The sequence below is a fragment of the Eleutherodactylus coqui genome, chromosome 5, assembly GCF_035609145.1.
Source record: "Eleutherodactylus coqui strain aEleCoq1 chromosome 5, aEleCoq1.hap1, whole genome shotgun sequence".
NCBI classification, from domain to species: Eukaryota; Metazoa; Chordata; class Amphibia; order Anura; family Eleutherodactylidae; genus Eleutherodactylus; species Eleutherodactylus coqui.
In genome coordinates this window covers 156,583,242-156,595,650 of record NC_089841.1, presented here as the reverse complement: position 1 = coordinate 156,595,650, position 12,409 = coordinate 156,583,242, and the positions used below count along the sequence as shown (strand labels likewise).

General features: G+C 41.8%; 1 protein-coding gene across 1 annotated transcript in view; it reads left to right on the top strand.

Annotated features, from left to right (window-relative positions):
* The window catches only part of DGCR8 (DGCR8 microprocessor complex subunit), a 31,545-nt gene extending 20,040 nt beyond the window's left edge, over positions 1-11,505 (top strand). Inside the window, exon 14 of the mRNA XM_066603458.1 lies at positions 5,530-11,505. Coding sequence (XP_066459555.1) covers positions 5,530-5,613 — 84 coding nt within the window. The 3' untranslated portion in view covers positions 5,614-11,505. The remainder of the gene's footprint in view (positions 1-5,529) is intronic.
* Positions 11,506-12,409: the final 904 nt, after the last annotated feature.

The following is a 12,409-nucleotide window of genomic DNA, read 5'->3' as shown; positions in this document are numbered from 1 at the left end:
AACTTTGCAGGGACAGAGCGCTGTAACAGGAACTCGGTGAATATGCAACACATTTCTCCGGAAGCCCTGTTCCCTCACCTTTTGAGCCCCGTAACATAGTTTAGGGGACTCAAAGATGAACACAGGTTTCCTTTTAACCCGTAAATCAGTGTTTCTCAACTTCACTCCTCAAGTACCCCCAATAGGTCATCCTATAGTGAGAGCCCCTGTGGCAATGTCTGAGGCACTGCCAGTTACTTTACCTGTGCAATACTAAGGAAAGCCTAAAAACGTGACCTGTTGGGGAGGTTATCATGCACGATAACAGGATGTATAATGTGCCACACATCACATAGCACACAGATTAGTTGTCCGGCTCTGATTGGCTGAGACAGTCAATGAAGGGCTGTGATTAGGCATTGAGCCAGCGCCGAGAACCAATCACAGCAATCTATTGATGGAGGCGGGGTTCTCAAACCTGGCCTCTGGCAATAAATTTGTCAGTGCAGGAGAAGCCCGGAGCAGCGGCAGAGATCAGCGTCCGCGACCCGGACTGCAGCAGCTAGGTGAGCATTGTTTTTTTTTTCTTTCTGCATCTTTGGCTGCGTTTTCAGCTGTGCTGAAAGTGCAGCCAAAATGCTGGCATAAAGAACGCCAGCAGAACTGAAACCAGGCTGAATCTGCAGTAGCTAAACTTTAGTAGAAGTAGAACTAGTTGTTTGCTCAGGTGGACGTGTGTTTATGCGAGGGATTATCTTGCCTGCAGGATTCCATTGTTTTCTCCTGCCATGAGTAAACAATGTTTACTCCCCTCAAGTCATCAAGCCACTCAAGACTGAACGATTTCTATTCAAATGGAAAGAATTTTGAACTGCCTGACTACTATTTTTACATCGGCTAAAAACCAGCGCTAAATGACAAGTGAACGAATAGTGCACTACTGCCTGCGTTTGCATGTAACTATTATCGCTCATTTTTGTCCGTTTGAAAGAATTTTTTGTGTGATAATTGTTGCTGGTAAGTAGAACAGTGACTTTTAGTGATGTTTAAACATAGAACAGCACTACATAAACATGTGTACTATTCTATGTTTACCATCTATGTTTTTTTCTGAGTTTTGGGAGGGAAAACTAGGGGTGCATCTTAGGCCGGCTGCACATGGCCGTGACGAGCGCCGTCACGGCGCCCCCCCAGAGACCCCCAAACTTACCTGCAGATCCGGCGTCCTCTCTCCCGCATGACGCTTCAGCGTGACGCGCCGCAGCGTCATGTGACACGCCCACCGCGTCACATGACGCGCCGGCGGTAGGCGGAGAGGCGATTTTTACGCTATCTTGCGCTGTGCTACAGCGGAAGATGGCGTGAACGGACGGCTTCCATTGACTGCAATGGAAGCCGTCCGCTCGTACACCCACGGCAAATAGAGCATGCCGCGGATGAGGACGGGAGATTTCACGGTGCGGAATTCCGCGGTGGAATTCCGCACCGTTAGCCCTGAGCTATTAGGTTCAATAGAACCTAATAGCTGCGGGCAACACAGCGGATTTTCTCCGCGAATTACGCGGCGGAAATCCGTACGTGGGAAGGAGGCCTAATACACAGAAAAATACAGTACTTAATTCCCTTAAAATCAGCGTTTTACGCCACCAGGACCCGGCGATTTGTCTATTTTGATCTTTTTAAGACTGTTCTGCACTGGGATAGACTGGTGACATTTAGTGTAGAGTTCACATTATCACTCTCCATCTTATCTGACATCTCATTTTCCTCTGTGAATACACTGGAGAAACAGCTATATTGATAGATTTTGTTTTCTCTTCATCGCCCTCTACAATATCTTAATTCTTTATTAACCCTTTAGCGACGGCTCCATTGCCTTTTTACGTCGTTGCTAAGTGGGCTTTAATCTTAGAGCACATAAAAACATGCATCCTTTTAGGATTAAAGCCCCGTTGGCTGAGGACGTGACAGCTCCATGCTGTTGGTACCTGGAGGTAGCCAACAGCCTAGAGCTGTCATCCCGGGCTGCGGGGAGCTCCCCCCAACATACTCACCCATCACCGCTTCTCTGCGCATGCACACCAGACGTATGACGTCACGCGCATGTGCAGAAGGCCGGTAGCCCCGCAACATTTAAAATCTCCTGCCTCCCGGCTCCTGAAGGTAGCTGGAAACCAGTAGATGTCACTAGGGACCGCGTTGAACACGAAAAAAGCTTAAAGAAGTTAAAAAAAAAAAGTTCAAGTTTCACCTCCCCTGATGGATCGGATCCATGGGGGAGGTGAAAATACTCAACTTCGGTCCTCCGTTATGTCCTGGACTTCTGCGCATGCGCGCCCGATGTCAGTCATTGGGCGTGTGCAGAGAGGGGCTTGCACCCTGGGAAATTTAAAATCCCTCTGCTTCAGGCTACCATGTGTAGCCAGGAGCAGAGAGATCTCACCGGTAACTGCTGTATGCAGTTCCCAATGACATCATTACTGTTATCTGATAGATAACAGTGATCATGTAAGGTAAAACAAACTTCTCAAAACTTTTTTTTTTTTTATCTCCCCTCATGGATCATATCCGTGAGTGAGGATGAAATCACGTACCTAAGGCCCCCAGATTTATCCTCTGACCTTACCCCGGCTTCTGCGCATGCACCTGTCGCCAAAATGGCAGACGCATGCACAAAAGCCGTGGATTGCCAGGGTAATTTAAATTCTCCCTACTCCTGGCTACAAAACTTAGCCGAGAGCCTGGAGATTTTACTGGGGGCCGCGTTGAGCGGTTCCTGGTCACATGTGCCTCGTTATCTAATGGACAATGGCGATCACGTAAAATTAAAAAAAATTGAAGTTTCATATCCCCTCACCAATGCGATCGGTGTGACCACCAGCAAAATGCCGGACACATGCGCAGGAGCCGGGGAGTTCAGGAAATTTAAAATCTTCTTGCTCCTGGCAACCAACAGTTGCCAAGGGACTGGAGCAGTGGCCTCGTTGAACAGTCCCCGGTCACGTGATGAAAAGGTAGTGATCTACCTTAGTCCGGTCTCACAAGACCGGATAGGAATTATGGATTCCGCATGCGTCTGATCCGCGGTAATACGTAGATCAATCACATTGGATTACACAATTCCGCTCACATTAGCGGGTCAGGATGACGTTATCCATTAGCAGAAAACAGAACACAGTATGTTTTATTTTACCGTGGATATCCACAACATAGAGCCCATTGTGCTCCATGGTCACAGATGTACCCGCAGACCATATGCAACTACATTGTATACGGGCTGCGGGTACCCGCGTCATCGCTAAGCGACGGTGTGGAAGATGAAAACAAAAAAAGGTGTACTGGGCATGACCGCCTGTGTAAGTAGGCAGTTATGCTTAGTACATTACGCGGCCGTTCGCAGAGTCACGGCCAGGCTAACCGCTGGGATCCGCTGCCGGCTTCCACAAGCAAATCCCACACACGGCCGCGTGAGCCCTGTGTTATTCAGATCGCTACCTGTAATACGTAATTTACAAGAAGCCTCTGGAATGCTCGCTGTCCTGCAGTTCCAGGAGCAGCTTGTTGAACGCCTTCTGTGCGAGACCGCCGCACCTTAGCAAGCTTACGAAGCCTCACAGAGCGCCACTTTTTACACCCCAACCTTGCCGCTGAGGTCAAGAAATACTCCCCAAAAAGCATGAGAGGATGGGTGATACCTGATTTTATTGCCCCATGTACCCATCCCAACCAGCCTCCGTAATTACCCGTCCTCGGAAATACCACACAGTTAACATTATTTCTTTTATCTAAGATTTGGGGAAGGCCAGAAAGAGCATGGAGCGGGTGAGGGGATTATTTTTAGGGAGGCAATGTTTTTTCCCTAGAAGTCAGCAATGGGGCCTGGAATTTATTCAGTTGTGCCCTGCAATCGAACAGGTGTTCCCTCGATTAAAGGTCTAGCCATGTGGCCTGTAAGTAGATTATGGCCACAACGGGAATGTTTCTGAACACAGGACAAATGGGGTATCCATTTTGGGGTGAATGCCTTCATTCCTATGTACACTGTTAAAAAAACAAAACAAAAAAAACAAACAGTTTTTAAACTGCCAAAAAAATCGTATTTCTTTACTATTGCTATGCTTAGATTTATTCACAAAATTGTAGGGTAAAAATACACAGTACACCCCTAGATGAATTTGTTAAGGGACCTAGTTTTCAAATTGGGTCATTTGTGGGGGTTCTCTGTCGTTTTGGCCGCTCAAGGGCTCTACAAGTGGGCAATGGAGCCTAAATCGCCTTAATGCAAAATTTCTGTTCTGAAAGCCACCGACTACGCCTTTCATTTTGGGCCCTGTTGTGCATCCAGACATAAGATTAGGGCCATAATGTGTATTTTTCTGAAAACGGAACAAACAGGGGTATCCATTTTATGGTGCAAGTCTTCATTCATATGTGTGCTGTGCAAGAAAAGCTGTTTTTAAAATGACAGAATGCCAAAAATCACAATTCTTTTCCATTTGCTTTGCTTGAATTCATTCAAAACTGTAGGGCCAAAATATGCAGTATACCCCTAGATAAAACGCTTACCTGTAGCGCCTTCCTCCTCTGCTTGGAATAGACACAGGAGGTTCCACAGGTATAACATAATTTTTTTTTTAAGAATCTTCTTAGTCAGGCTTTTCAGTCCTTAATCTAACGCTTCTTCATTTACCCCCACCTTTCCCCTTCAACATTGTTCCTCAAACCTGGTACCTTCATCCTACTATATTCCCCACACTCCATACACCCTATTGCACTTCATATTTGCACATACACAGATACTGGATGGTGACCGACTTATGCAATTCTAATCTACATTGCCCTGTTTATAAAGGATGACCGGAACGTTAAAAACCTTTACCTCTTCTGTCACCTCTCTTTCCTCCTAGACTCTCAGGTCTTGTAAGCGGTGCCCTCACCCACATTGCAAATTGTATAATTCTGTATGTTTTGTCTGTTCATGTATCCTTTGGTAAAGTGCTGCTGCCAATGTTGGGGCTTTATAAATAAAGATTATAAAAGGGAACCAGTCGCCAGCTGAAGTCCACACACGGTGTGAAAATCTAACTCTCTTTAGACTGCTGTGTATGCGCTCTTCCATAGAAGTCTGTGGGGGAGTACACTTGGCAAACTGAGGAGTCAGATCTTCATTCTGCATGTGGACTTCACCAGCGAGCGCCGCGGAAGAGTAGAAAAAAAATATCCCCCCCCCGACTCTGTCCCCTCCCAGAAAAGCACCATAACTTAGTTTACGGTGCTGTTGAGAGGTCACAGGTTCCCTTTGGATTGTCATAAATGTTAATCATAAAGACTAGTAGAACTTTAGGATAAACCATAACATGTCAAACTATATCAGTGTTTATGCTCAGTGGAATTTGAGCTACAGATGATAGATTTCTCAGAGGTTTGCTTCTTGTAGTTAGAACAAATTCTCTTTCTGCGGTGTCAGAATTGGTTTGTAGTATGTTATGTTTATAATAATTTTCTTGTACTGTTTTTGTTCTGATGTGCTTCTTTTCTTCTATCTAATAGGAAGAGACACGGAAAAAGCCTAAGATGACGATTGTTGAATCTGCACAGCCTGGCAATGAACCCCTCTGTACGGTGGACGTTTGATCTGAAGTGAGCAATAAGAAACTCCAAGACTTGCTTCGACAAACTTTTCATCTGGTATAGAAGGTGATCCATAAACAGGGCTGCTTCCTTATGCATTGTCCATTTTTCTTCATCAACTGGACAAAAAAAATAGACCTATTACCTCTTTTATGAAGCTTGCTGTTTTGTTTTCATTTTCTTTTTAGCTGATGTGAAAAAGCTGAGCGGAGGTGTGCAAATCTAAAAGGCAAAGAAGACATTACACATAGGACATCATGCACTTTCGCTCTTGAGGTCCTACCTGTCTATTTCTGTAGAAAAGACAACTATGTATAGTTTCCAGTTTGTGAAATGCAAAAACTAAAATATTTAGTTTACTGAATGCACTGAGTAGCTAATTGATTGCGATACATAAAGGAGCTGGCATATGCAATGTTTTGCAGTGATGTTTTACCTACTGATATCAGTCTAGCTGACCGTACCTGTTTGTGACCTAGGCCCGGTAGTATGAGGTCTAACCATTTCAAATCAAGATGTGTGGGAAAGCTTTACACTGTAGTAGCCACTGCAATATGCTCCATTGTGGTTACTGGTCATGTGAAAATAAAAATGATCGAGACGCTAGCTTTTAGATATTTACTACAGTTGAAGTATGAAGGACCCACAGCACAATATCCAGCACATTGTATACGGTTTTATTTTGCACACATCTCAGCTGCTTCTGCTGTAGACAGTCTCTCTTGGTCACATCAGTTGCTCTGCCTCGATGACTTCGATGGGGTTGCGTGTCGCAGCCATATTGGTTCCTGGCAAGTTCAGAGCAATCAACTGCTGTAATTCATCTCTTGTATAATAGATGTTTACTGAAAAGATGTCTTGTAAGCACAGCCTGTATGCAAACTGAATGAATGTTGTTGTCCTATGCCCTTTAATAGCTGCATCAGTCTGCAATGCAAATACTACTTTAAGGTAAGGGTGATACACATTATATGCAGTGTATGGAGCCGGGTCACATTTGCCTTGCATCCCAGAGGTCACATGAGCAGGAAGTTACAGAGGGTGCTCAAGCTATTTAATACAATGACTATTTAAGCACACACAGGGTGGCTTTAAAGGCTTCTGGAGCTTTTTCAGAATTTCTGTAGGACATCAGTCAGAAGGTTGTTACTGAGTTAAATCCCTCGCTTCGAGAGGGGTGAAGTATTAACTGTCATACAAACTTCCTTGCATTCGATGAATTTTCTACCTTTTTAGTTCCCTGTATTCCCAGTGAAGTAGGGCAGGCTGCCTATTCTCCTAATTGTAACACATTCTGATGTTCTAACTAGATATGAGGAAAGGTCAATAATTGTATGTAGGATCCTATCCATGTTACAAATATGAATGTTGGTAAGCTTTGTGTATGTAGAAGTTCTCCACCTTAATCAATATTGCCTGTCTTGTAAAGCCTTATATGTACCAAAGGCAATGACGTTCTGTCTGCTACCACCATGTGGGCTGCTTTACACCTTTATCCTCATGCTGTTTTAGATGAATTAATCCAACTTTTTTTTCCCCTGAAACGTCATTAAAAGCCAAGTGAGTGTGGCCAAATTTATGTTTGTTTTTTTTTGTCTGTTATCCTCCCGTATTTCAGCCCTTCGCTCTTCCACAACTTTTTTTCTTTTTTCATTCTCATCTTTTGCTGCTTCCCAATTGCTGTTTGCTCTTGTAGTGAAAACTTTTTATTTAGGCAATAAAAAAAAATCAACTTTATATGCAATATAGTCGTAAAACCCATCTGGGCGCTTACTTTTATATAATAGAGCATTGTGTCTTTTTTCTTCCACATTGACAGCAGTCTGTTTTATCGAAGACTGCTTGTCTGGGGGCTCAGTAAGAACCATACTGTTGTGTCCCATAAGTAGTTGAAATAAAGGTATAACTGTTCAGATTTATATCTTTTTATATCCTCGATTGTATATTCTCAGTACTTGTCAGTGATGGCTTCATCATTCAGTAATAGTAAGCTATACGTATATGACAATAAAAGTCTTGTAAATATAGCCAGTAAGTGACACTGCAGTTGTAGATGGAGTGCCGCAGCTTGGCAGCTACATCAGATGATTGGACTAATGGAGCAGCATATATACTACGTACGTCTGTGTACAGTAGAGTGTCAAGTTGCATACTGCAGTGTTCCTGTAGGCTTATATTGTGCAGAAGCATGCAAAAAGTGTCCTTTTAGGTATGAACTTAGTAGTAAAGACCCAGCTGATCAATTGGATCTCATCCAGTTTTGCTACCCTAGTACATAGATCAATGATGAACCAATATGTCTCTCTCAGTACGGCATGCATTCCAGCGGTTTCTAACAATCCTTTTATTTTCTGTTACGGAATCTCAGAAATGTCATCTCTGGTAACAAAGCATCTAATTTCTCTTGATTGATTGTAGTAATTTTTAATGGATAACGTTCTGCGTTCTTGTAGTCATGCTTATGTAACTATTGGACACCCAGTTAAAGCTCATAAGCAGAGGACCCTAGAATTTGTTGTGATTTCAGGTTAGGAGTGCAGTGCTATTCATATACACTGGAGGAATGTACAAATAATGCAACTACTATGCATGTTTATATTCTTGTTCCTCCAGTAATGAGACATAGACAGCAAGCCTTAAACATAGCACAAGAATAATGTCACGTAAATGGACTAGTAACAGGGCTCAGAAAATGGATTGGAATGTTTCACAAGTTAAAGGGAAATGACATGGGATGCTTCCATATGGATTTGGAGCCAGAGCTGCCTTTATCAATGTATTTATACTGTACAAAATCTCTTGCAGCTCCTAGAAGACAGGAACAAAAAAAGTTTGTTTTTTTTAATCATTTGAGGTTCTGTATGTTTTAAAATATGAGGCTTTCAACTTCATGATGGCAGGCTCAAGCTGGGATATCAGTTGTCCCAAACTGCTTTCATGTGCTCCCATCCATAGTGAGGCACGTAATGATTGTCCTTGAGTGTACCCAGCGGTGACTGATGTCAGAAGTGAAGCCTGGAACTTGTTCTGTTCGGCCCCTGTAGTATTGCAGTAGCAATCTAATGATGGCAAACCAGTGACATTTACCAGCCAAGTTGTCCTTGGGTTATGTAAAATGTTTCCTTTTCACCATTATCACAAGTTTGAAATTTTTCCATAGTTTGTGATTTGGAGAAATTCTATTGCTCTTCGCCTATTTTGGAACATGTTTGAAAAAGAAATTCTTCATCGGCACCAAAAAAAGACTTCATTTTTCATGCTGTTCCATCTGAAGGATCCAACACGATTTAAAGAACTTTGAAATCCATGTTTGGAATTTATAAAGAGTATATCTAATACTTTAGTTTTGTTCTATTTTTGTTTGTAAAAAAAACCAAAACTCTCCATAACCTCGTTACAGGGTATTTTTACAGGACAAATCTGTTGGCTCTCCTGCCAGGTTTGTTTCTGTAAATATTGTATTTGAACTCTTGGTTATGTCATTTCTATGCTATCCCCTCTGAATATTTTAAGAATAAATTGACAACTGGGTGTTACCATTCCCTTTGTCAGAAGTGGGATATGTCCCTACACTGTCTGGTACAGTCAACACAGATTGGACAATATCACACTGTAGGGGCACACCCAGTTGTCAATATATTCATACATTTCTAGGAGGAATGGCTCAATGCAGAAATAACAATTTTATAAATCAGCCATAGCAGCAGAGCTGACAGATCCTCTTTAATGAGCATATCACACCATAAATAGCTCGCTAGTTGTAAAGCATGTTTTGCCATACACATTCTCATTGGACCATTGGCAATAATTAACTATTGTATTGATACAATAATTTTTTTGGATAATGTTGTAGATATAATATAGAAACATAAAACAGAAACTAGTCAAACATTTTGCTTTTAGGCCCGTGACTGATAAAACTAATGAAAAGTGGAAGAGCTTGTAGTGGGCTCCCAGAAGCCAAATGGAAAGTCCATCATTGTTACAATTAATAGCTTTGATAGTGTTTGCAAACCAAAGTGTGAGCGCCAGGATGAGAATGACCTATTAGAAGTAACTCTACTTTTGATACGGGATACTTGTATAAGTTTGAGCCTCTAATCACAAACTATACAATTTCTTCAGTGAAAAAAAAAACCAAACGGGGCCGTGGTGATTTACTAACGATGCCACGGATTTCTCTGCTGTTTTCTCCATTTTTGTCATGTTCCTTTGAGTCCATTTTATTTGGTTGTCCAAGAACACAGACCCTGGTTTACAGCACAAGGCGTTATGTATTTGGCAGGACTATCTATTTGTGTACAGATGGAACCCGTAGAGAGATTAGTTTAAGGGTTCGGTTATCCATATAGATTTACTGGAAACCATAAATTCCATTTATTAATTCACCCTGTTGCCTTGATTGACAGGTAAAACAGTTCATCGGTTTTTACTTATTTTTCTATAATAAACTAGAAAGCCACTGTGTCTTAATAGTTTTTTTTCTTATACACACTGTGTATAGATCACTTTATTTTTATTAACCATCCCTTCTATGACTATAATGGAGCAGTCTCAAGATGTGTACAAGATTTACAGCAGGACTCTGTAAATGGCACTTGGTTTTTCATTAAATATAACACTGGATGTATATCTAGTAACAAGAAACTTAATACATGAACTGCGGAGTCTAAATTAAAAAATGTGGATATGCATTTGGATATGCAGTTTCCTGGTTTCCACATTTTATAGATCTTTTTTCCCCCAGTGATTTTTATGTTGACTACTAATTTACTTCAAGCTTACAGATGATTGTGAGTTTTTATAAGAAATAATATTTTATGGTGATCACATGACCAATGTTTCTAACCTATATTGTCAGCTATTGTACATTTATTACCTCAGTGGATGATTTTATATAGTGACAAGATGCTCACAATCTTAATACAGAAATTGCCATAATGAGTGGAAAAAGGGTCTTCTTGCTGTAGTCTGTTGCTGTTTTTGAAGGGTCATTTCTTCTCTCACCTAAATTGACTGGCTTCTTTGAGAGTAGAGAACGCCTTGAATTCACTGGTACGATTTGTTTACAGTTTTATGCATTATTACTACTAGACTTGCCTCATATGGAATTTTCTACTAATTGCTTAATTTGTAGATTACATGGAAAGTGCTCATATTACTAAGTTATACTGGAATTTTTACATCTATTTTGGCTGCATGACCCCTCGATATTTTTTTTTTCCTCTTCCTCTATAGACTTTGAGAATAATGCAGTTCGTGTAGTATTAAAACATTTCCCTTTTTCCCTATGTTGCATTACTTTTAGAATTAAGGTATTCTTAGGGTAAGAATATACACACACCTAAAAGGCACAAGAGCAGACAAGCTATACTTATTTGGTACTTGGTGAATGCAGAAAGTTATTCGACTGCTTGCAACCTTATCTAAGAAGCTAGTGGCTTTTAAAGACTTCAGTATAAGCCACTCGGGCATATATCCTTCATTTATGTACATGTTTTGGTATTGATGTATGTGTGTATATATAAATACTAATATCCAAGCTAAGCTATAAAAAAAAAAAAGTAGACATTATGTTCAACATATGTTCCATGATGTTGTGAGGCCAATGGCAAATTTTAAAAGCTTTGTTTTGCTCCTGCCAGCTCTATTAACCGGTATAAGTATTGTCTGCGCAGTAATGATGTGTAATATGATTATACTTAATCAATGGTTGTTGTATGAATTATGTGGAGTGACTGTCAAATAAGTGATTTGTCAAACTTGTCACATGTTTGAAATGGGGTTACGCTTTTAATACTGATGTAAATCTTGTGCACTTGATCCTTGGTATCGTGTTTTTAAAGCCTTTTGGTTTATTAGTTTTAAGCAATAAAGTTTGATATTACAATTAAACCGTTGTGTTTCTTTTACATTTACACTAAGGCCTCCCTCACACACAGCATTAACTGCGGTTTCAGCAGCAATGGCATGCATTTTGCCTGCGTTCACAGCACAGCTGAAATTTCAGCCAAGGAAGCTGAAAAAAAAATCAATATTCAAATAGTTGGCGCCGTCCGGGTCCCTGCTGCTGCTCTTCGGAGCTCTGGGCAGGCTTACGGGCACTTGTCAGCGCCGACATTGCATCTTTTGCTAGTGATGGGGTTTTGAAGACCCCCGCCTCAGGAGGAGATTTCTCTGATTGGCTGAGCGCTAGCTCAATCACAGCCATTCAATGCATGGCTGTGATTGGTGCATCGACTGCTGGCTCTGATTGGCTCAGCCAATAAGAGCAATCCGTCACTAGCAATAGATACGTTGTTGGCTTGATAAGGGAGGTAAAGCTGCAATCAAAAGTCAGATGTTTTCAAAGGGAAGAAACTGGTTAAATAGCTAAACATGACAAATACAGGGTCTAGCATAAATGTCTAAGCAGTATAGTATAAACAGACTCATTGTCTTAGTAACGTGTGTATTCCAGGTTAACGGAAGTCGCCTGACTAGGGAATAGCGAGTTAGAGCAGTAAGGCCTCATGCCCACGGCCGTGGCAGACTCCGCCAGCGGAATATTGCAGCAAAATCCAACACGGCACCCCCCCCAAAGACCCCTATTCACCTTTCCGGATCTGCCGCACGATTCCTGTTTGACGCGCATGCGCAGTACAGCACATGACATGCCGGCAGTGGGCGATGACGCAGAACGTCCGTTGTGCTCAGAGTATTGCGTGACAGACGGCTTCCATTGACTACAATTGAAGCCGGCCGTGCAATTTTTACACAGCAATTAGAGCATGCCGCGATTTCTTTCACGTGGCAGAAT